Source organism: Sorex fumeus, unplaced genomic scaffold, assembly GCF_029834395.1.
Source record: "Sorex fumeus unplaced genomic scaffold, SorFum_2.1 ptg000128l, whole genome shotgun sequence".
Lineage (NCBI taxonomy): Eukaryota > Metazoa > Chordata > Mammalia > Eulipotyphla > Soricidae > Sorex > Sorex fumeus.
Genome location: NW_026606185.1, coordinates 49,013,967 through 49,039,236, shown reverse-complemented (window position 1 = coordinate 49,039,236; position 25,270 = coordinate 49,013,967). Strand labels below are relative to the sequence as shown.

Here is a 25,270-nt window from a genome sequence, read left to right as displayed (position 1 = left end):
ATGGGACATGGGACTGGTGTGTGTGTGTGTGTGTGTGTGTGTGTGTGTGTGTGTGTGTGTGTGTATGTGATTCCTGATAAGTTCTGTTCAATAGCCACTTGTAAGGAGCAGTGACCATGAATGGGACATGGTGCTGCCTCTGGGCTATGTCCTTGGCCCCTTGACTTCAGGGACCATGGAGGAAAAGCAAAGAGCTTTGCCCAAAGGCCCCCTGTTCTTCAGGGGCAAGACAGGGACCTAGCCTAGGTATGCTGAACCTAAAGTGAAGATTCAGTCTTCTGTGCCATGCCCAAGAAGGCCTGAATTGGGTGGGTGGCCTGGTGCATGGCCATCTGATGCCAGCTCAGTGGAAGGAGGACACTCAGGACCAGGAACACAGGGACTTCTCTGGTCTCTCATGCTCTGTCTTAACCAACATGTACCAAGGCTGTTTCCTGCTAGGCCTGGGGTGCTCAGACACCCCTATTACAGTGATCACAATGTCAGGCCTGGAATCGAAGGAATAAGGAAGTAGATAAAGGGAAAAAGCAGATCCAGCACGTGTGATTCCCGAATCCCTCCTCAGCAATACAGGTACCACCCCCACCCCCCACCCCCAATCCCGGAGGCCTGAGTGTGTCCCTTATACAATAGAATTTTAAAAAAAATTTTAAAGTTAAGTTCTCAAAAACTATACTTACATCCCAAAACATCCAGGAAAGCTCAGCTTGTGGTGAGCAAAGCTTCTGCCCCAGGGTATCACAAGGCAGGGTGAGTCAGTTTGAAGACAGAAAATGGAAACACCATGAATTATACGTCAAACAGGAAGTGCTTAGGTCTTGCATGAAGAGGGAAGGATTCAAGGGGACACAATGCACAATGGTCTAGCGTCCTTGGGGGTGACCCCATGCTTGCCACAGGTGTACCCTGGATAAGGGCTTTTTTGGGTTGCCCAGAAACGTGTGTACGAGCAAGGCCCGGGAGTGCTCACAAATCATGACTCCCCCTGATCCCCCATGTCCCCTCAGTGATGCCGTTCTTTCCTTCCTTCCTTCCTTCCTTCCTTCCTTCCTTCCTTCCTTCCTTCCCTCCTTCCTTCCTTCTTTTCAGATAGTCATTGAAGATATTGGGAACAAAAGAAAATATGACTTTCCTCTTAACCGCTGGCTGGCCTTGGATGAAGATGATGGCAAAATCCAGAGGGATATCTTAGTGGGTGGTGCTGAGACCACAGGTAGGTCTGGAGAAGGGGGCACTGACTCAGCAATCACTTCCTGCCTGCAATGGGTATTTGTGTCTTGGGGCAGGAGTGGGGATGCAGGGGAAGATGGGGGGATCGCCATTGGACCTCCTATTCCTGAAACATTGGTTCGTCTGTACTGTTGGGGTCCAAGGAGATACCAGGAGATACCCACTTTAGACTCAAACTGCACAAGGCAAAAAAAAGTCTTGGGATGAGTCAGAATGGGAAGTCCTGCCATGTGGCTATTTCTGAGGGTATTGATTTATTATTCACTCCCACTACTGAGTATTTACTGATGCCAGGTCCTCTGCTAGGTGCTGGACCATTCAGAGTTGTATCATTCATTGCAGGCTTTCCCCAGAACTTTAATAACTCCATGTTATCTTCCTCCCCGCTGTCCTCCTATACCTGAAATGGCTAACTCACAAACTCACAATATCCCTTTCCCCCTAAATGTTCCTTTATCCCAACACATCTATTGGCAAAGGGGAACTCTCTAAGACCCTCTGCTAAAAGCTTTAAGTTATCAGCAAAATGAATCAGATAGCCCTGAATATAAATCTGAATGAAGAGCTTTGACTCATAATTACATTAAATATGATTGAATTCATCCAGCCAGTATTAATAATATGACCTTGCTAATTAACATTAATAGTTCTGTTCTTAGCCAACTCAAGTTTCTCCTTCCCTTTGTTAGTTTCCTGTAATTAGGGCTGGAGCTCCTTGTAATAAGACAGAGAAATGCTTCCCCAATTCAGATACATTGATACACAAAGTCTGAAAAAAGACAGGGTGAAAGGGCTGGGGAGGTAGCCCAGTGGTCAGCGATGCATGCCTAGCATTCAGGAACTGATGGCCCAAAGCACCGCCGGGATCAGAATGAAACCATCTGGCTGCCCAAGAATCACCAGGAATGGCCCTTGGGCCTCCTAAATCCTGCTTGGGTGGCCCCTCCACATGGAAGGTGGGGGCTTCCGGAGGGAGTTTGGTGGAGCACTGCATGTCTCTGGAGGAGAACCTTGGGGCATGCAGGGGGCAGGAGCTGGTACATGATCTTGCAGCTCTTACAAACCTCTCTCCACCTGCTACCTCCTTCCCAGCTCTCTCCTACATTATCACCATCTTCACCGGGGATGTCCGGGGTGCTGGCACCAAATCCAAGATCTACTTGGTCATGTATGGCGCCCGAGGGAACAAGAACAGTGGGAAGATCTTCCTGGAAGGTGGCGTGTTTGACCGCGGCCGCACGGACATCTTCCACATTGAGTTGGCCGTGCTCCTCAGCCCGCTAAGCCGCGTCTCCATCGGTCATGGCAACGTGGGTGTCAACAGAGGCTGGTACTGCGAGAAGGTGCTGCTGCCAGGGTCCCTCCCTTCTTTGACCTCACTCTGCTCCTGACTCCTCGACTGTCTTGGGGTCCCCTATCATGGTCTGTGCTGGTGGTACTGATGTCGGTGGGCCCCACAGGTGACTTTTGTGAACTGGGGAGGAGAAAGATGGTTACTTTCTCCCCAACCTCCTCTGCCACCTGGGACCCAGGGTTACTGGGTTCTTGTCTCGCCTTACAAAAAGGAATTTCAGGAGTAGACAAGCAGTGAAATAAACAGATTTTATTTGGAGGATTTTTAAGGTGTGTAGGGGGAGAGAGTGAGAGAGAGTAACATACTCAAGAGAGAACACGGACTTCTCCAAGGGTGGAGAGAGCCTCTACACACATACCAGCATTAGACACAAAGCATGAAAGTATACATCGCGAGAGGGGAGATGCGGGTGACACATGTGCTTAGCTGATACTTGTGCTCGCTTGGCCTTGTGGGCACAAGCAGCACAGGACTTTGGCAGCATATGCACGCCCTTCCTTCCTTTGTTCAAGGTGGCCTTTACAGGGTTTCTCCAACCTGCCTCCAGGTGGGTCCATTGCTAAGGAGGTCACCAGTGGGGTTGGGAAAGGTGATGGTCTTCTTTGAAATTCCTTTCCTGGCCTTTTGTTCCTGCAGGAGCTTCTTTGGGTCTGTTGCTGGAGCCAGGTGAGGGTCTTATCAGGACTTAGTTTCTGTTTTCTGCAGGGCTGGACTTTGACATTGCCTTGGGAGGGGCCTTCCCTGTCTACCTGCCTACATCAGTACGAACCCATCTAGCCTGTATTGCTGATGGCTGGGACTGGGGGCTTTCCCATCCATCTCCCTTCACTCCCTCCATGCACAATCTTTTCTCTTCCTTGCAAGTTGTTTGTAAGGGAAGGTACAGCCTGGATGGTCTGGTATTGAGCATGAGGTAAGTTCTCAGAGCTCTCCAGGGAACGAGTTAATATAAGAACTGAATGTAAGATCCAGAGTAAGAAAGAAATACCCAATAAGTCCGTGGTTGATCAATTAACCAATGTGAGAGGCATATTAGTTTCCAAGTTAAAAACAAAGGCAAACTAAGAATCTAATCATCTGAACAGTTTCACTTTAATCATAGGTTTGGTCGAGTTCTAGGGCCATGGCTTTGGGCATCCATAAGGTGGGGGACCCAGGCTGAAAAGTCTCCCATGTTTTAAGCCTGTGGGCTCAAAATGTGACTTGAGATGGGGAGAAGTGGGAGAGAAAGTAGGAGTAGTAGCCCAAAAGAGACCATTCTATTAAAAAAATATATATGTATATATATATTTTTAGGTCACACCCAGAAGTATGATCTAAAGGGTACAGGGGGTCAAACCCAGGTTGATCACTTACAAAGCAATCCATTATATTATCCTACACACTGTCCTATCACTCCAGCCCCACTGTGTGTGTACGTGTGTGTGTGCGCACGCGCGCCTATATGTGTGTGTGTGTGTATGTGCGTGTGTATGAGGGGAGGCATACACCGATAGTGGTCAGGAATTACTCCTGGTTCTGCACTCAGGGATCACTCCTGTCAAGCTCAGGGGACCCTATGGGTGCTGGGATTGAACCTGGGTCAGCCGTGTGTTAGTATGTAACTTACCTACTGTATCATCACTTCAACCCAAAGCTATTCCTTTTTCTATGAGATTCCAGGTATTGTCTTTTGTGGGGTTGTATAGGATAACATTGTTTTGTTCTTCCTACATAGCATCAGGTAGTTTAGGTTTATTGGGTTGCTCCCATCACAGTGCTCCCATTCCCATTTATTTGTAACTTCTCTCTTTGTGCTCTGTTAACTTGTAAATATTGTTTTTCTTTTCTCCTTAAGTCCTTTGCATAGTTTATTTAGAGCACTGTCCTTTTTATATGGACACAAGAAGACAGTTAATGCTATGCTTTTGTAATGTACGTGTTTATTGACTTAGTAATATTTTCCTCCTGGGCATCTGTTCTCTCGACTTAAGCCTCAGCTGCCCTTACTTCCTAGCACCCCCAAAAGCAGGGTCCCGACGAGGGACTGGATGGAACCAGGGCAAGCGGTAATCTATGTGCTACCCTGGCATCAAGATGGGCCTGGCCAAAGTGCCTAATAAGTTAAGATCTTGGTCATGGACAAATGCTGTCATGATCCATAAAGTAATTGCTGGATTCGTCCCCTGCTAGGGTTAGGAATGATTAATTTGGCCTGAGCGCTGTAGTCTGAGTCTGTGGCAAGATGTTCCCAGGAGAGCTGCCCTACAAGCCTCAATGTTATCTCTTACTGTGTCCATACAAAAATAACTAGTATTAAGATGTTGACTGAGTTTTTGGACTGAGGAAATTTTACCCTTGGGCAGTCAGGAAGGGCTTTGGAATACCTCTTAGGTGGTGTTCCCTTTGAACTTGGTGTTCCCTTTGAACAGCAGATCCATCACTGGAGCAGGGCATGTGGGGTCTCAGGGGATTCCCCCTCAGGAAGGACGTTCTTATGTTGATTTGGCTACCTGACTGGGTGCAGTGTCAGCCCAGAGTGCTGGGGAGTTGGAGTGAGGAGAGAGCTGAAGAGAGGGAGAGAGTTGGAGAGATGAGAGAGAGAACAGGGCCGCAAGATGGACCATGGAGAGACTAGCAAGGGAAACAGAGAGAGAAGGATGTAGGGGAAGAATACAGGAGCAGGCACGTGGAGAGAGAGAGAGAGAGAGAGAGAGAGAGAGAGAGAGAGAGAGAGAGAGAGAGAGAGAGAGCCCAGACTGCGAGATGGAGCGTGGAGAGATGAGCGGCAGAGACAGGAAAAGATGGGAATGAGGAGCAGTGTGAGACTAGAATGGGAGACTCAGGCAGGCACGTGGGGAGAATGGAATAACCGGCATCTGATCAATCAAACGCCTTGGCCCTCATTTCCTCTGTCGTCTGCACCATGGCCTGGGCTGCCCTGGCTGGGGGACCAGCCCAGGCCCACCCCGAACCCGGGTCGCTAGGGGAAGAGCCATCGAGGCCTTCCCCGGCCACCCCCGGAGATTTTATACAGGGTTGTCTTTTTGTCTCTCTATAAAACAAATATAGAGAAAGTAGTTCAGTGTTCAAGTTAATATGGTTCAGACTAATTGAGATTTTAAAAAATGCTCAAGAAACCCGATCTTTGAAGAGAGCTGCTTGTGTAGAGAAAAAGGTTCTCAATTCAAGCGAGTCAATGGTTTACCAGTACTGGTGGGAGAATTCTTGGGGGAGGCTATTCTGTGCTTCAGCTTGATGAGGGGGGTGGGGGAGGCGGGGGGGGGCGGGGTGAGCACCACCCCAGGATGGCTCTAATACAGCAGATCCATCACTGGAGCAGGGCATGTGGGGCTTCAGGGGATTCCCCCAACCAGGGCCCCGCCTCAGGAGCCTCTGCCCTGTGCCTCCCAGGTGGTGATTCTGTGCCCCTTCACGGGCATCCAGCAGACCTTCCCCTGCAGCAACTGGCTGGATGAGAAGAAGGCAGACGGGCTGATTGAGCGGCAACTCTATGAGATGGTGTCTCTCAGGAAGAAGCGGCTGAAAAGTAGGTACAAGGGCCAGGGGCTGGCAGCAGGGCTAGCCAAGGCCAGCCTGGAGGAGCCCAGGGCAAGAACTGCTTCTCAGTTCTCTAGAAAGGAAGGGCCAGGATCCTTTCTTAGGGTGCGCAGTAAGTACCTCAAGGTACAAGGCACCTGGAATGATGGAGGACAGATGCTCCAGTGTCCCCAAATGAAATAAAGTGCCAGGAATGTTCAACAATCTGTACTCTACATGTCCTGGGGCTATCCCCTCCCCCACCCCCAGAGCCTGCTGAGAATCAAGGGGTCTACTTTTTCCCAGGGCCATCACCCCCTCCCTCAGAGCCTGCTGAGATCAAGGCCTCCCTTTCAAATGTAAGACTCCTTGGGAGTCCTGCCTCCACCCCTCAATGTGACTTGCTCTTTTGTCCTGAGTACTCTGTCTTTGCTCCCCATCTTCTTTGGAAACTCTCTTTCTGTCCTGGAGCAGTCCTGGTGCAGCCTATCTGTCTCTGCAGAATTCCCTTGGTCCCTGTGGGTCTGGACGACAGATCTGAAGAAAGCTGGCACCAACACTCCTATCTTCATCCAGATTTATGGGCAGAAGGGGCGGACGGATGAGATCCTCCTAAACCCCAACAATAAGTGGTTCAAACCAGGCGTCATAGAGAAGTTTCGGGTAGGCAAGGAGGGTGACGGGTGGAAGAGGGAGAAGGGGGGGATGGGGTGGGGTGGCATTTCTCGTGGGACTCTGGGTTGCCTAGTCAAATTTGAATCACTGTGGAAGATCACAAGGTCCCATGGAAACTCGGCTTCTGCATGAAGGAAGTGCCGGATCTGATGGGCAGGCCGTGGACTGAACGGGGCGCAGTTTAGATCTGGTTGCAATCAGCTGGCCCCAAACCCAATCAACCGATGCAATGACAGAATGGGGTGAGGCATCCTAGCCATTTGGAAGGGAGAGAATGTAGAGCAGAGACCCCGGGGAGAGTTCATAGCCACTGACCCACTCTGGGCAAAACTGGAGCGTGAGAATTGTCCTGAAGGCAAAATATACATTTTAGAAAACTTTGAAAGACCTTCAGCATTGGCTTCCCAGTATGTACATAGCTAGAGCAAGGCTTATTTGGCCAACAGAAGTGCTGCTCTGACCTTTTGGCGAGGATGATTTGTAATTTTCTTTCCTCTCCTCAGAGCCCCCATTGGTGTTCTATTCTCCCACTCGGTTCACTGCTCTTTCTGTGTTTGTCTTCCCGGCTAGACTGTGGCCCCCAGGGAAAGGGCATGGCGGCCAGATTGATCTTTTTTGTGTGTTTCAGTGCCCAGCAGAGGCCTGGGGCTGGGACTGTGCATGGCGGAGGTGCAGCCATATGGATTTTGTTACTGGACCCTTTTTTCCCCCTGTTTTTTTGCTTAGAAGATTCTCTTTAGTCTGGATCCGACTGTGGGTCAGTTATTTTTGTTCAGTGCCATCAGCCTGGATGGAATCCTAGCTCAGGGCTGCCGCACCCTCCCCTGCCACAGGCTCTGAGGGGCATTTGAGGACAAAGTGTTCGAGTAGAGCTGCCAGCGGGTCTGGGCTTGCTGGTAAAGAGAGGGCCGGAAGCTGGGTTGGGAGTGGGGATGGAGGGGATGCCTGGATAGGGGTCAGCTCTGAGGACAAGCCCGTTTTCCTTAACCCTGCCCACTCATACCCTGTGCTTTTCACCCTAGATGGAGCTACCCAACCTGGGCAGGTTTTATAAGATCCGGGCATGGCATGACAGAAGGAGCCCTGGCTCTGGATGGCATTTAGAAAGGGTGAGCCAGGGCATCTCAGGGGGCGGGAGGAACAGAGGGCTGTTTCTCATGATCCTGGGGCCTACGCGGCCTTTGTGCCCAGGAAGGGATAGGGGAAGGGTTCCAGGGAAGATGGAGGGGAACATGTCAGGGCACAGGACTTGATGAGATACGGAGATGACTTTGATTTAGGCTAAGAAGATGCTCAAGGGCCGGAAAGGTAGTACATCACATAAAGCACTTGCTTTGCACACGGCAGACCCAGGGTTAGGCCCAGCACCTCATAGAGCCCCCTCCGAAGCACCACCAGGTGTCAACCCTGAGCACAGAGCCAGGAGTAAGCCCCGAGCACCACTGGGTGCACCCTTCCCCAAAGGACAATGCTCAGGAGTTCAGAAACTGTGTCTTCTTCCCATTACTGGTCTGCTCGGCGAGTGGGGGTCTCTGGGGCAGCAAGGTCACGAGTATGAAAGTAACACTCGCCAGCCACATGGCATGGTTCCTCCATGCAGGTGACTTTGACCTCCCTGAGCTAGCAGGACTGGGACCCCAGGGAATGCGGGACTGTCTGTGGGGCAGCCCCTTGCTCACCCCTGCCCTCCATTCCAGATGACCCTAATGAACACATTGACCAAAGACAAGTATAACTTCAACTGCAACCGCTGGCTGGACGCCAACGAAGACGACAATGAGATTGTGCGGGAAATGACGGCAGAGGGCCCCTCGGCGCGGAGAATTATGGGCAGTAAGTGCTCACTCACTAGGTCTCCTTCCTGGGGGAGCCAGCGGAACCTTGACTTGGTGCACCAGGGGAGGTGCTGACTGGTGAGCTGATAGGGTTTGCTTGTGGGGCATCATGAGGCCCTTCAGAGGACCAGGTGGCTCGAAAAGTTCCAATGCTGAGCTAGACTTGAATGTTGATGGTCTCCTTCAGGACAGGTGCCCTCTCTAAGACATGATGCAGGATCTGGGGAGAATGTTTGAGGGGAGTGATTAATGGGTCTTTGGGCCATGAGGGAGCGTGAAGAATCCACACTGGGCAGTAGCTCTCCAGAACCTCCTGGAACCTTCTAGAATCTTTCCAAAGTCTTGAAGGTAGGTTTGTATAGCCCCCTTGGCTGCTCATAGAGGGACCCCCTACTTCTGTTTAAGGCCGGGGACTCAGCTTTCACTCAGCCCCATATGTGAGCGGCACCAAAAGATCCCTTTGCCTTTAGGTTATCACAGCAGAGAGCTGGCAAACAAACATGGCCCTGCCCACCCTATTCCCTCAGGAGAAGTGACTGAGTGATTCCAGCTTTCCATCCCTTGATCTGAAAATGAGCCCCAGAGACCTCTGTCTAGGCCTCCACGTGGACAGTAATGATTGATCACAACTGGCACTGGGGATAATGAACCCATTGCTCATCCTCTGGGTAGCTCCTTTTCTTTTTTTTTTTCAAATTAGGAAAGTGATATTATGAAATGACCCAAAGTTAAGCAAAGCCAGGAAACCATGTCACCCGTAGCTTTCCAAGAGCCCTTCTGAATACTTGGGCAGTGAAAGTCCTCAGGCACTTGCTCATCCAGTAGAAGCTCTGCTGTACCCTGGCGGAAAGTTTGCACAGAGTCAGATCTGCAGATATGCAGGAACCTGGGACAGCCAGTACCGAGGGGTATCACTCAGTCTGTGGGTCTGACAGCTCTGGCTTGGCAGCCACATGATTTGCCTTCTGGAGGGATCTCTCCTTCACAGAAGGATCTAGGCTATTCCAGGGTATTTGTGCTCAGAGAAGGGAGGGAGGAAAGTCCTGGCCTCATCCCACGGTTAGTTAGTCAGTGAGGCCCTGAGCAAGGCTGCCCCTCCCAGCTCAGTGGCTGTGCGCTGCCTCGTCATGCTCGGCACAAAGGCCTATCTGCAGATCTGCTCCGAAGCACTTGCTTCCTCCCCACTTGGGACTTTCCCTGGAGTGTTGCTCCCTTTACCAAACCAGAGCTGCCCCAGCTCGAATGAGACCTGCCCGCTTTGTGTGCCAGAGTGGAGCCTACAGACAGGGACATCAGGGGACCCCATTGCCTTTTCCTCACCAATTTTCATTTTCATTTTGAATTTATTTGGGGCTGGGGGCATCCCCAAGTGGTGTGAGTCCCTTCAGGTGATTCTCAGCCACCCTACCTGGTGGGTCAATGCTAGGACCTGAGGCTGTGGTGCTGCTTAGGCCCTGCAGTGCCAGGGATGACCCCAGTCCAAGCAGCAGTGCTCAGGGGAGCCCCCCAATACTCAGGGACCACCCAGTGCATGAGGATTGAGTCAGGGCTGGTTATAGGCAAGGCAAGTGCCTTTACCTCTGTCCTGTTTCTCCAGCTCCCAGAGGAATTCTTTTTTTTTTCCCCCTTTTTGGGTCACAATCAGCAAATGCTCAGGGTTTACTCCTGGCTTTGCACTCAGGAATTACTCCTGGCAGTGCTCAGGGGACCATATGGGACGCTGGGGATCGAATCCTGGTCAGCCGCGTGCAAGGCAAATGCCCTACCTGCTGTGCTATCACTCTGGCCCCCCCAGAGGAATTCTTATGCCAACAAAACCTCAGAGTCTTGTCCTGTCTTTTCAAGGCTCTGTGCAGACTCAGCCCTCTTCTTGCCAGGTCTTGACTGTCTTTCAGGGCCCTCTCTCCCTTCCTACCTTTGAACCACACACTCCTGGCATCTCACTTGGGATCGGGGATGACTCCAGGAAGTTGTTCCTGCCTTGAAACCATACTTCTACCTCTGCCCAGCTTCTCCTCTCTGCACCTGTTGCCACACATACACCCTTAAACTTGAATCCCTCCCTCCTTTTTCCTCTCCATGTTTCTCCTGATGTGCCAGGTGTGGCACTCTTAAGGGTAGTGGCAGGGGTGGGGTGGGGGGTAGGGGTGTTAGTGTTGAATCTCTAAGAAGTCATATGGGAAGAGGAAAAGGTCCTGAGCACGAACTAGATAGATTGAGGAAGAGAGACAAACTTAGGAAGATTTTGAAGTTGGAAGGGGCAAGTCTTGGAGAACATACAATGAGACAATCAGAGTTAGGCGTCTCCCTGCCCAGGAAGTGGATGGCAGCCTTTGCAAATGAAGTGGCTTTTGCGGGGTGCTATTCTCTGGGTAGGAATCCAACTGGTGAGATGAAGAGTATTGATGGCAAGCTTGCAACTTTAAAGCAGAGCCCAAGTGTGAGCTATCTGAGTTGTTGAATTTTTTTTTGTCTTGATGCTTTATAGAACCACTTTGATAAAAACAAAATCTAGGGTGCAGCATTGAGTCAGAGACAGTCTGTGCTGGCAACAAGACATTTTGATGCTTCCTGGGGGGTCGTTGACTATACCCTGGAGCCCAAAGCAACTTGGATCTTTTCCTCCCAGCTGTTCTTTCTAGCGCTCACAAATTTCCTCTGTGCTTGGAATGTACCCATGCCCTCACTCACCTCCCCAGGAACTCAGATCTTCATTTTTGCCTTGGAGTGCTTCTTGGTGACACACTGTCCCATTCCCAAGACCACCCCTGTATCCCTATGGGTGTCAGAAAATAGTCAATAGTATTTAGGACTTTTTGAAAATCCCCAAAACGGAGTATGGTAGATTTGCTGAGAAATGAGTAGAGACCAAATATAAACTCGGTTCTCTAAATTTGGAAGTGTGCTCCTTCTTAACTTAAAAGAATTGCTAACCAACCAAGCAATTAGTGCAAAGTCTGACAGTCAAGAGGTTTTGGGGGTGATTGCATGAGTAACATAGAAGGAGTGACCCTGACAAAACACCCATTGGGCCACAATTTGTTTCTACCTTGTTTTCCCCTTGGGAGCTCCATGGAGGAGTAAAATCAGTGAAATCCACGTTCTCCACTGCGTGCCCAGCAGAAGTGATTACATGCCACTGTTGAGTGGGCAGGAGACCGTTGGACTCAAGTGCTGGAAATCGTAGCTTCTTGTTAATCAGGCTGAGCTGTAATTTGTAAATTAAAGTACAAGAGGTTCTGGTACTTACCCATCTGTTTAAAGTCTTTCACTGCTGAAGGTTGACAATAGAATTATTGTTAATTGTCCACAGACTCCTGGCCAAGAAGGAGGTTGGAACTTGGTAACTGGTGCTGTAGGCTGGGCCCCTGGAGAGGATTAGGATCCCAGGAACTTCCAATCCAAAAACCTTTGAGTCTAAACAAAGGAGGCAGAGCTCCTTTTAAGTGAAGGGATTTCTGAATCCTCTTGTGAGTTTGCTCTGGGAATTGCCTAAATAGTTTCAGCTTGAAAAGCAGCACGGATGTTTGTGGAGGTGCCCTATGCTGCAGGGACAAATTGGGGGACTCGCTCTGCCTCTGGGCTCTCTCATTTCATGTAAGTGAATGCTTCTCATTCTTTTGCTCACACACTCTGTCCCATAGAGCACACACCTCAGCATCATGCCTGTTCTTTAGAGCAAAGCAAAAGGTCCCAAACCTTCCAACTATCGGAAGCATTTAGTTTTGCAGTTTTAGAACCATTTGAAGAAGTCAGGGGTTGAATGTCAGACACTATCACTCTGGGTAAGGAGATGGTGGGATATGGAGATGTTCCATCCTGGTTCTGGGTCTGCCTCTGTCCACTCCACTCAAGGCAACTGGGCACAGTGGTCAGTCTTCTAACTAAGACTTTGCTGCATTCTACTAGATGGGTCCACATGTTTATTTTTTATTTTTTAAAATTTATTTGTTGAATCACCGTGAGAACAGTTACAAAACTTTCAAGTTTAATTCTCAGTCATACAATGATCAAACACTCGTCCCTTCACCAGTACATATTTTCCACCACCAAGAAGCCCAATATACGCCCCCCACCCCACCCCACCCCATGCCTGTGAGGCAGATGATTTCCACTTAACGTTCTCTCTATTTTGATCACATTCATTATTTTTTTTTTAGATTTACAATTTTTTGTGCTTGGGTTTCGAGTATACAATGATCAAATACCCATCCTTCCATCAATGCCCATTTTCCACAACCATGGATAATATCCCTCCCACCCACCCCCCATCCTACCCTGCCTCTGTGGCAGGGCATTCCCTTCTGTTCTCTCTCTCCCCCGGGTGCTGTGGTCTGCAAAAGAGGCATTGAGTGGCAAACATGTTCAGTCCATAGTCTACTTTCAATATGCATCTCCCCTCCTGGGAGGATCCTCCAAACACACTTTATTTGGTGCTCCCTTCTCTATCTGAGCTGCCCTTTCCCCTAGAATGCCCGGCTGGCCTCTAAGCCATGGAGTAATCCTCCTGGTGCTGATCAAAGCTATTCTTGGGTATTAATTTCATATTTTGTTACTTTATATTCCCCAGATGAATGCAATCTTTCTATGTCTATCCCTCTCTTTCTGACTCATTTTGCTTAGCATGATACTTTCCATGTTGTACCACTTGTATGTAAATTTCATGACTGCATCTTTTCTAACAGCTACATAGTACTCCATTGTGTAGATGTACCAAAGTTTCTTTAACCAGTCATCTGTTCTTGGGCACTCAGGTTTCTTCCAGTTTCTGGCTATTGTAAAGAGTGCTGCAATGAACAAACAAGTGCAGATGTCACTTCGACTATACATTTTTGCCTCTCTGGGATATATTCCCAGGAGTGGTATTGCTGGGTCAAATGGGAGCTCAATTTCTAATTTTTTGAGAATCGTCCATACTGTTTTCCAAAAGGGTTGAACCAGTCGTAATTCCCACCAACAGTGAAGGAGTGTCCCTTTCTCGCCACATCCATGCCAGCATCGGTTGCTTTTGTTCTTTTGAATGTGGGCCAGTCTCTGAGGTGTGAGATGGAATCTCATTGTGGTTTTGATCTGCATCTCCCTGATGATTAATGATGCAGAGCATTTTCTCATGTGCTTTTTTGCCATTCTGATTTCTTCTTTAAGAAAGTTTCTGTTCATTTCATTGCCCTATTTTTTGATGGGGTTGGATGTTTTCTTCTTGTGGAGTTCAACCACTACTTTGTATATCCTTGATATCAACCCCTTGTTAGATGTGTATTGGGTGAATATCCTTTCCCATTCTGTAGACTGTCTTTGTATCTTGGTCACTGTTTCTTTTGAGGTGCAGTAGCTTCTTAGTTTAAGATAGTCCCATTTATCTATCTCTGTTTTCACTTGCTCAGCCAGTGGCGTGACATCTTTGAAAATACTATTAGCTTCAATGTCATGGAGGGTTTTGCCAACTTTGTCTTCAATGTACCTTATGGTTTCTGGTCTGATGTTAAGGTCTTTAATCCATTTTGATCTTACTTTTGTACATGGTGTTAGGCAGAGTTCTGAGCCCATTTTTTTTTTTTGCATGTAGCCATCCAGTGATGCCAGCACAATTTGTTAAAGAGGCTTTCCTTACTCCACTTCACATTTCTTGCACCTTTATCAAAGATTAGATGATCATATGATTGAGGGGAGATGTCAGTGTATTCAACCCTATTCCATTGGTCTGCAGTTCTGCCTTTGTTCCAGTACCATGCTGTTTTAATTATTACTGCTTTGTAGTAGGGTCCACATGTTTCATGTACAAATTTAATTTTCAGGTGTCTCTACACAGGCAATAAAAATTGATATATCTTTTTCTTTATGGTAAAGGTAAAGGCCCTCCCGTTGATCGTCGATTTGCTCGAGCGGGCCCAGTAACGTCTCCATTGGAGACTTTGTTGTTACTGTGTCTGGCATATCGAATACATCACGGGGAGCTTGCCAGGCTCTGCCATGAGGGCGAGATACTCTCGGTAGCTTGCCGGGCTCTCCGAGAGGGGCGGAGGAATCGAACTCAGGTTGGCCATGTTGGCCGCTTGTAAGGCGAACGCCCTACCGCTGTGCTATCGCTCCAGCCCGTGCTATCGCTGTTGAGCTAAACTTCCTGGTGAATTATCTATTTCCCCATAGACTTTCTGTTTGGTGTGTGTGTGGGGGGGGGGGGTCATACCTGGCAATGCTTAGCAATTACTCCTGGCTCTACATTTAGGGATCATTCCTGGCAGGCTTGGGGGACAATATGGGGTGCCAGGGATGGAACCCAGGTCAGCTGTGTGAAAGGCAAGCAATCCTCCTCACTGTACTATTGCTCCATTCCCTTACCCCATACTTTAATCTTCATCTTAGGTCATCTAAGAGTAATGTGACTAATTTTAGACATAATAGTTTTTCTTTGAAGCACTGAGATTGAGCAATACATTCATGATAGTGTTTTATACATTTGACATTCCAACACCACAGTTCCACCAGAGAATCTGCTTCTCTCCACCATTGACTCAGGGAATCCTCCCATCCATAGCTTCAGTTTTGTAGACCAGTTCTATGCAATTCCTTTTTTAAAAAACTTTTTGTTAATTTTTTTGTTTTGTTTTTCTGTCACATCTGGTGGTACTCAGGGTTTACTCCTGGTTCTGCACTCAGAGATCACTCCTGGTGGTGCTTAGGTACCATATGGCATGCCAGGGATCAAACTGAGGTCAGCTGCATACAATGCAAACACCCTACCCACTGTACGATCACTCTGGCCTGAATATACAATTCACTTTTAATACAGTCTCAAGTATATGATTCTATGGCATTTAATATACTCATAAAATTTGGCATCACAGTCAGTTTTAATTGCTCAGACCTACCTTACGTTCTTAAGCATACACTCATTCCCTGGTCTCACTTTCTAGTCCTGACAAGCTATGCTCTGCTTTTATTTCTACAAATTTGCCTGTTTGGACCATTTTTTTATATAACTGGAATCACATGTGACCTCTTGTGTCTAGTTTCTTTCACTTTTCATGGTGTTTTCAAGGTCCGTCTGCTGGTAGCAGGGATCATTTTTTTTCTTTTTGATGAATAATATTTCTTGGTATGTCACTGCCACATTTGACTATTGCTAATCACTGGGGTTACTATTTTGTTTATTTTGATGATGGTCATTTGAACATTCATGTACAAAGTTTTGTGTGGAGATCTATTTTACATTTTCTTGACCAAATATATCTATGAGTGGAACTGCTGCCTATATGGTAACTCTGGTTAAGTTTTGGAGGAATGGATTGTTTTCTTTTCTTTTTATGGAGGGGATGGTGTCACACTGGCAGTACTCAGTTCTTACTCCTGGCTCTGTGCTCAGGGATCACTTCTGGAGGAACTGGGGGATGCTGGGGATCAAACTCAGGGAAGGTAAGTGCCCTGCTCACTTTGGTTCCAGAACTAATTGTTTTTCAAAACAGCTGTACCATTTTGCATCTACATAGCAATGTGTGAGAGTTCTGATTTCTCTGCATTTTTGTCAACACTAGTTCTTTTTTTTATGTAGGAGTACTGCCATTTATTCAGCCACTGATTAGCTGATTGAATTGTGCATGAACCCCACCTTACTTTTTTTTCATTTTTTATACTTTTATTTATTGAATCACCATGAGAGCAGTTACAAATCTTTCGGGTCTAAGTCTTGGTCATACAATGAAACACCCGTACCTTCACCAGTGCCCATTCTCCACCCCCAACGACCCCAGTATACCCCCATTCCACATCCTCCCCCTACCTGTGGGGCAGATGATTTCCACATTACTCTTTACTTTGATCACATTCAATTTTTTGACACCAGACCCTTATTTGAGACTTTACGCCAACACTCAGATCTGCTGAAAAGGCAACCGTAGACAATTTGTTTTCTATTGCTGGTTATGAATAACATATGATGTCACGTGGCTACAGTAGTGGCCACTCAATTTTTAAATTCCGAAATTTTAGCACTTAAATCTGGAGGGATTTCTGCCAAAACCTGCTGGGTTCTGAGATTTGCTCCTCAGTCTCTGAGATCATGGCCATTAAGCAGCTTGATCCGGAGCCAGAAAGGCCGTTCGTGGGCAATGACTTGGGGTCTCATTGGGATAGGGAGGACAGGACTGGCACCACCCCTATCCTGTGAGGCCCCTCATGTCTCGTCACTGTGGGCCCAAACCTGACTGTCCAATGGCCTCTGGAGGATGATGGCCACCGAGCCGCCAGGGGGAAGCAGGCAGAGGAACAACATCCTTTCCCCCTGGGGTGGCCTGGTGACAGTAATCTACTGCGTGGTCTGGACGCATTCCTTACAAAAGCCATTGGGTTTCGAGATTTGTTCCTGAGTCTCTGGGATCATGGCCATTAAGCAGTTCAACCATAAACCAGAGAGGCCATGCCTCCCCTCCAATTATATAGCTGAGCTGGAGGTGGTTTGTGGGTGTGTTTCCCACATACCTAACTTTTGGCTGTTTACTTTCTTGGTCAACTTTGCCCCAAGTTTTTGGGGTCTGGCCAAAGGCACAGCAGCAATTTTGGGGTATCTGGAAGTATGAAGGTGCCATCAACACTAATTCTTCTTTATTACTTTTTTTTCATGATGGCTTTAGCTATTCTGGTCTCCTGTAAATTCCATGTGAATTTTAGAATTCTGACAGAATTCATTTAATCTGTAAACTGATTGCTGGAATTGGTGGTGGAACAACTGTCACTGTCACTGTCCTCCCATTGTTCATCTAATTGCTCAAGCGGGCTCAGTAACATCTCCATTGTGACACTTGTTACTGTGTTTGGCATATTGAATACGTCACCCTTGCCAGGCTTTGCTGTGCAGGCGAGATACTCTCGGTAGCTTGCCGGGTCTCTGAGGGGGTGGAGGAATTGAACCTGGATCGGCCAGGTTGGCTGTGCGCAAGGCAAATGCCCTACTGCTGTGCTATCACTTCCGCCCCACATATTCATGAATCCTACTATGAACAACTTTAAATCAGGTGCATTAATAAAAAAAATTTTAAAAATTGGTCAGGAGCTATTGTGACCTATTTTGGGTCTTCTAACCCATGAACTGGGATGCTTTTCCATTCATTTAAATCACCTTTCATTTATTTGAAACTATTTACTAGTTTCTTAGCACATGTAGTTTCCACCTGTTTTCTTAAACTTATTGGTAAGATGAGGCCTCATCCTTTCCCACTTTCTGCACTCCAGCCATATTGACCTTCTCTCTATTCCTAAAATACCTGCTGCTCTTCCCCATCCCTGGGCACCTGCCCCTGCTCCAGCCCTGCCCCTCCCCCTGCCCTCCTGCCTTCCCCTCTCCATGTAAGGCTGGACCATTGCACTGGCACACATTCTTCTCTCCGAGCTTCCTATGGCCAGCTCCTGTCACTAATATTTGAATCCAAACATTGCCTCTTTGCAGCCAGTTTTTTTCTGCATCTCTAAATCATCTTCACCCTGCCATCTCTCTCCTGACATCCAACACACCTGACTCCATTCTGTGGCCTTGCATTTAACACACATGACTCCATTCTGTGGCCTTGATTACGGGTATCATGAGAAATGTTTCTGCTACTAATCTGTTGGTGACCTGCAGCTCAGATTTCTCCTGGTGCCAGCTTTAGCAGGTAGTAGATGTCTGCAGCTGAATCCTTGCTCTGACACTGCTGTGTAGCACCTACTGGACTTCAGTTAACAAATGTGGAGGAAATGAATGAATGAATGAATGAGTTCTTGAAGTATGAAATGAGGCTGTGGTGTGCAGGCATGTAGGCAGGTCCTGATTTTTTTGGGGGGGACATCTGCAACCTGGGAAGAAGTGACGACATGTCCCACAGTGGCTGACTGCTGTGGCTTCCTTTCTGCTTCTCCTCCTGGTGTGGTCTTATCACTGGAGAGTTCTGAAGACCAGGGGAGGCTCTGGGTCACAAGGAAAAGGAACCTTGGGGTTGGAAAGAAAGTAAGATAGTTAGGGTGCTTATCTTGCATGCAACTGGTCTAGGTTTGATTCCTGGTGTCACATATGGTCTCCTAAGCTCACCAAGAGCCAGGGACTAAGCCCTTAGTGATGCAGGGTGTAGCAAAGGGAATGGAAGGGGAGGCGAGGGAAAGGAAGGGAAAGGAACGGAAGGGCAGGGGAGGGCAGGGGAGGGGAGGGGAGGGGAGGGGAGGATACGATGGGATATGATAGGACACGACGCAAATTGGAGAACAACCAGAGGCAGAGTTGCATGGCCTCAGGTGCCAGAATGAATTAGGCAAGTGGTCCCAGCATTGCCAGGTACATCAGCGGTTCTTGAAGGAGCATCTAAACATGCCACTTGGTGGTTCTGAAGGGGATTATGAAGACCGGCCAGGCCTGGGCAGCTCTGTCTATCTGGGGGCAGAACTGGCTGCATGAGGGCTATAGTGAGATTCAGATAGTGGGAAGGAACAAGTCAGCACAGATGAAGCTGGGGTTGAGGAGGCAGTGGAGCCCAAGGTTGGGGGAAGGGCAGCAGGGCCAGGGTTGGGGAGCTTCCAGACAGCACAGTCCCTCTCTTTGCCTACCAGTGGCCCGGTACCGTGTGACTGTGTGCACGGGAGAACTCGAAGGTGCTGGAACTGATGCCAACGTCTATCTCTGCCTGTACGGTGATGTGGGGGACACGGGGGAGCGTCTGCTCTACAACTGCCGGAATAACACCGATCTATTTGAAAAGGGCAATGTAAGTTGCCCCCGACCCCTTGCTGGTATGCTATGCCCCTCCCTCCGCTCCCTTGCTCTGACGGTGGAGCTATGGTCGGTCCTGGGCTTCTGCCTTCAGACACATTCAGTCTGGGGAAGAAGGGTGGGACAATTGGGCAGGAGGGCCCCTAAGCTCCAAGAAGAGGTCCCTCGAGGGGACAGCTGGGGAGGAGGCATCACCCCTTTTCTTCCCAAGGAGGATTCTAGGGCCCAGGTGTGGGTCAGGTTTTCCAGGCCAGGGAAGGCGGCACTGCTGGCCTGACCACATGAGGCATGACCACTGGGCGTCTTCTTCCTCTCCTAGTTGACAGAAACTAAACATTATGGGTTAGAGATCAGAGTTCTGCTTCTCACATGCGAGAGTCCCCTCGCTTTGCCCCCTCCATCAAATGGGGTCACAGGAAGAACAGACAGACATGGGGTTATTTGCCCTGTCCTACCAGCTGCCTTCTTTTATGGGGTTCTAACTCAGGGGCAGGCTGCCTCCCTGGAGGCGATATGGGTGCTGCCTGACCCACAGCCCCTGGGGAGCTCTCAGGAAAGAGACTTGGTGGCAGTGTGAGGGGTTCCAGGTAGACCCCTGTGTATTCTTCCTCCCAACACGGCGAGCCTTGGACAAGGCTGAGCTATGCTTCTTTAGTCCAGCAGGTCTGGGGGCCCTAGAGGACAGCAACTGTTTGGGGGTTGTGGGCAGACTCGGCTGGGGGCAAGGGCGTACTGTACCCAGACACCGGGATTTCTGCTTTCTGCCCCACTTCCAACTTTCACTCCCTTCTCCTGCTCCCTCTGCCTCTTTTGACCTCACCCCCATGCCCTGCACCTGGTGGTCCTGACCCAGAGGCACCTGGGTATGTACAGGTGGATTTGAGGCATTTGGGGGCTTTTTGGCTATTTCCACGTGGCAAAACTGAGCTAAGACCCCCCAAATACTCTTTTCATTCCCCTGTGAAAAGGGTCCGGGAATAGGAGCTAGGAGTGAATTTAGAATAACTGTTGGGAAGTGGCGTCAGCTGAAACTGCTCTCCTTCCTGGGCGCAGGGGAGCAGGGTGCTGACTTTTGGGAAGAGATCACAGGGCACATGGCATCCCTGTCTTAGTCAAAATTTATAGCCGTCATCTGGGGAAGGGGGCTTGACTTGGAAATCCATTCCAGGGGGCCTAGGGGAGGGGGTGCCTCCTGGTCCCCCAAGCCTTCCTGTTCAGTGTTTCCAATTTCTGGGCCTTGCTGTGTGGGGAAGGGGAATTCCTGGAGGGGGTCCCAGTGTTCCAATGACGCCTCATATCCGACCCCCACCCCCACCCCAAGGCCGACGAGTTCACCATCGAGGCGGTGACCATGCGGAAGGTGCGGCGCGTGCGCATCCGTCACGACGGCAAAGGCGCGGGCAGTGGCTGGTTCCTGGAGCGTGTGCTGGTGAGGGAGGAGGGCCAGGCCGAGAGCGACAACGTGGAATTCCCGTGTCTCAGGTACAGCCCGGAGGGCAGCGAGTGGGCCCCGCTCTCTGTCCCACCACTCCGCATCTGCTGCAGTGCCAGCCCCACCTACCCAGAGTCTAACTACCCCGTGTGCATCCAAAACGGTGGTGTGGCGCCGTTTTGTTTTTGTTTATATTGGTTGGTTTGGGGGTTGCACTGGGCTGTGCTTATGAGGGGTGGGGAAGCTCCCCATGGTGCCCTCAGAATCTGTAGTGACTGAACCAGACCCACCCTGAAAAGGTGAGAATGGAGGTGGAGCCTCTGATGCTCCTGGGGCTGATGGAGTTGGAAGAAGGAGTCTAGCCACCGGCCCCGCTGTGTGACTCTGGGCAAACCTCTTAACTTCTCCGATCTTTGCTTTCCAGCATGCGTCCTACAGTGAAGGAGAAGGGAAAACGGGGTTGCACTTGGGAAGAACTCCAGGCTGCTAAAGACATAAGAAATTCTGATAATAGTGCAGAAGGGGTGCCTAGCCCTCACCCCCATCCCACAGCCCTCCCACCTCGAAATCCTAAGGTTTCACACATTTTAAAGAAAATCATTTTTTTTTGAGAAATTGGGCCACACTTCTTGGTGCTTGGGTCTCACTGCTGACTCTCCTCTCAGGAATTAATTGCTCCTGGTGGGCTCCAGGGACTTATGGGACACGGGGAGCTTGAACCTGGGTCACATGCAAGGCAAGCGCCTTACCCCCTGTTCTATCCCTCTAGCCCTGGAATGCATTATTTTTATAGAGATTGTTCCCAATGGAGCTCAGTGGGGACAGGGGTCACTCCTAGGAATGCACAGCCATAGCCAATAGTTCAGTGCTTTGGGCCAGCAGCAGTTCTTGGGACACACAGTTTCCAACATGCAGTGTTGGGATTGAACTCAGGGTTCCATACATGCTAGTTCTATGCTCAACCCCTTTGAGCCACATCCCCAACCTGCGAATGTGACTTTAATCTTCCTAAGGCTGCTTTTCACTTGCTACCTTGGACTTTGTGTTTTGTTTTGCTTATTTGTTTGTTTGTTTTAATTATTTTAAAAATCGAATTGCACTGAGATATACAGTTACAAAGTTGTTCATCACGGGGGTTCAGTCATATAATGTTCCAACACCCATCCCTTCATCAGTGTACATCTCCCACCACCAATGTCCCCAGTTTCCCTCCCACCCCCACCCCCTACCTGCCTCTATGGCAGGCACTTTTCTTCTCCTTTTTGGGCATTGTGGTTTGCAGTAAAGATACTGAGAGGTTATTCGGTATACACTTTTACCTACTTTCAACACTCAGTTTCCAGACTGGGAAGACCTTGAAGACAGGACATGCTAAAGAGGAAATGCTAAGGAGGTGGGTGGAAGGTGATGAATAGGATTAGTGTTAGTATTCACCACAAAGGAAGATACACTGAGGAGTAGATATTTAGGAGGAAGATCTAAGCTGCTCCCCGCCCCTCCCCGCCAGAGCTATTTTTCCCCAGGGAGGAGGATGAACCAGGTTTATTTACCAGTTTCTTTGCCAGAATCGGAAAGTGGTTAGATTTTAGCTCAGTGTCTGAATGTGTATGTGCGTGTGTGTGTGTTTGTGTGTGTCTGTGTGTGCGCGCGTGCGTGCGTGCGTGCACATATGCGCCTGTGTGAGTGTGTGCATGTATGTACATGTCTGTGTGTACTTGCACATTCCTGGAACCCCAGACACACAGTAACAGAAGCACAGCAGACTGCCTTACCCATTTAGCTACAATCTCACTCTCAAACTGGGCCGAGGTGTTTGAAGCTGAAAGGAAATGACTATATTTGGAAATGTCTATTAATACCCGACCACTATTTAGGTAGAAACGGAAGTGACAAGCTGGGACTTCCTCTCCCTGCTGGGCAGCCCGGCATAGGCGAGAGGTGGAAGGAATGTGGGGAGACAGATGGGGCTCCCAAACACCCAGGGCTGTGGGCCACCCTCCCTGCCCTCATGAACACATGGCCCATATGCAGCCCAGCTTCTCCCAGGAAGATTCCATGGCTGTGGCTGTGAACGGTGTGGCCTCAAGAGAAAAGACAAAAGAGGGAGACCCCTAGGTGTTGATTTGGGGGGCTCTAGCCAATAGCCCCCAGAGAGCTTTCCTCATCAGTCCCATGAAGCACGCTTGCATTTCTAGCAAACATTTCTTGGTGGCCTGGATTCACAGCACCAAGACCCATGGGAATTATGACACCTTACCTTCCTCCTAGCATTGCAGTGTCTACCAGCAGCCGGATGAAGCAGGATTCGAGGGAATGCTGGCCTTGAGATTGGGAGCGGGGATCTCCTAGAGCAGGGTATTGCTGCAGGGGTAGGAGATGAGCACTGTGCTCACGGATGCTGAGCTCCATGCAAGAGGGCTGGGTTGGACAGGTGCCTTGTCTTCCTTGGGTGGGTCCTGAGGCCCCGGAACTGCCTGCGTCTGAGCTGCAAAAACAGGCAGCATAGACAAAGAGGGGAAAGAGCCTTGTGCCAAGAGGCCCTGACCTTGGGTGGGGATTGCCCCAGAGTGCAGTGAGGGCGTCGACCCTGTGCATCAGCCTGGACTATGGGCGTCCTGCAGGCCAGCAGACTGCAGCGGGGTCTGATGGCTCAGGCTGTGGCCCTGTGTGCGGTGGGAAAGGTATTTTCCACATGAGCTGGCCTAGTGCCTTTCTCAGGTGCCCCGAGAGAGCTGGGTCTCGGCTCTCAGACCCTCATGGTACCAAGCAGAGAGCCCCATTCCACCTGTTGGATTCCTCCATGGAGACTCTAAGCCGAGCCCCTTAACCAAGAGCCTTTCTCCTTTCTCTGACTTCCTGTTGTGCTTCTGTGTGTTTCACCCCTGTCCTGGCCGCGGCCTCCAGGGCTTCCTTGTCCCTCTGTTGGCCTCCCTGAATGGCAGGTTCTCTGAGAGCTGAGTCTATTGTATTTTTAAAACAATTTTTTAATGAATCACCATGAGATACAGTTACAGACTTACAAACTTTTGTGATTGCATTTCAGTCATACAACGATCAAGTCCCATCCCTCCACCAGTGCCCATTCTCCACCACCAATGTTCCAGTATCCCTCCTGCCACCCCCACCATCCCCCCACTGCCTCTGTGGCAGGCACATTTCTTTTCACTCTCTCCTTTAGGATGTTACGGTTTGCAATACGGGTACTAAGTGGCCACCATGTTCGGTCCATAGCCTAATTTCGGCCTGCATCTCCCATCCCGTGTGAGCCCTTCAAGCATCATTTGCTTGGTGGTCCCCTTCTCTATCTCAGCTGCCTTTTCCCCAAACATGTGAGGCCGGCTTCCAAGCCATGGAGTTATCTTCCTGGCTCTTATCTCTACTATCTTTGGGTGTTAGTCTCCCATTCTGTTACTTTATATTCCACAAATGAGTGCAGTCCTTCTATGTCTGTCCCTCTCTGTGTGACTCCTTTCACTTAACATGATACTCTCTGACTCTGTTGTCTTAGTCAGAGCCCCAGCATGGGTCACCCCCATGGAGGGCTCTCGGGAGAAGAGATGCTGTCTCCCATGGTAATGCTGCCACGCATGGGCCTGGCTTTGAAAATGGGATTTTTCCCATAATTGCCAGGACTACACCAGGACATCATCTCTCCAGCCTCACTGCCCAGCGTTCCCCCTTCACTCCCACCCTCCTGGCCCGTGCTCTTCTCCTCATCCCAGCCCCTGTTGCCTTCAGAATGCAAGTTGACTCCTTGTCCTCCCTCTAATCTCAGCCCAAGACCCACTTTTTAGGACCACACTCCCTCCCCGGTCGGGGATGGGGAACCCCTTGTTTCTGAGCACTGTTAAGTCCATTCCCTCCACTGACCTCAGAACTCAGGTATCCCTTGTGGTCTGGACCCACCTGCAGCACTGACCCACCTCGTTTGTCCACCAGGTGGTTGGACAAGGATAAAGATGATGGACAATTGGTCCGAGAACTGCTGCCCAGTGACAGCAACGCGACGCTGAAGAGTAAGTTGTCCTGGTGAGCCCGAGCTGGTGGGTGACCCTGGTGATGGCACTCCCCTCCATGACGGAGAGCAGCCATTTGTGCTTTACTTTTCTTTTCTTTTTTCTTTTTTTTTTTAAATGATAGGACCAGTCTTTATTAGTTGGACCTGTTCTTTATCATCTGGTTACTTTTTTTTTTTGCTTTTTTGGTCACACCTGGCGACGCACAGGAGTTACTCCTGGTTCATGCACTCAGGAATTACTCCTGGCGGTTCTCGGGGGACCATATGGGATGCTGGGAATCGAACCTAGGTCGGCTGCGTGCAAGGCAAATGCCCTACCCACTGTGCTATTGCTCCAGCCCCCCTGTGCTTTACTTTTCATTTTCATTTTCCTTGGGGAGAGGAGTTGTCACACCTGCTTATATCCTCAGGGATACTCTCTACACAGCGGATGGGTTGGGGAACCATGTGGTTCTGGGGGTGAGACTGGGACTCCTGC

The 25,270-nt window shown here is 49.4% G+C and overlaps 1 protein-coding gene across 2 annotated transcripts in view; it reads left to right on the top strand.

The window, feature by feature from the left end:
* LOXHD1 (lipoxygenase homology PLAT domains 1) overlaps positions 1-25,270 on the top strand; it is a 155,169-nt gene that overhangs the window by 47,087 nt on the left and 82,812 nt on the right. For both annotated transcript variants that reach the window (XM_056138463.1, XM_056138462.1), the window contains exons 7-15: positions 1,090-1,213; positions 2,323-2,573; positions 5,978-6,113; positions 6,606-6,766; positions 7,801-7,887; positions 8,476-8,611; positions 19,183-19,337; positions 20,664-20,824; positions 24,714-24,790. In XM_056138463.1, the coding sequence (XP_055994438.1) occupies positions 1,090-1,213; positions 2,323-2,573; positions 5,978-6,113; positions 6,606-6,766; positions 7,801-7,887; positions 8,476-8,611; positions 19,183-19,337; positions 20,664-20,824; positions 24,714-24,790 (1,288 nt within the window). The remainder of the gene's footprint in view (positions 1-1,089; positions 1,214-2,322; positions 2,574-5,977; positions 6,114-6,605; positions 6,767-7,800; positions 7,888-8,475; positions 8,612-19,182; positions 19,338-20,663; positions 20,825-24,713; positions 24,791-25,270) is intronic.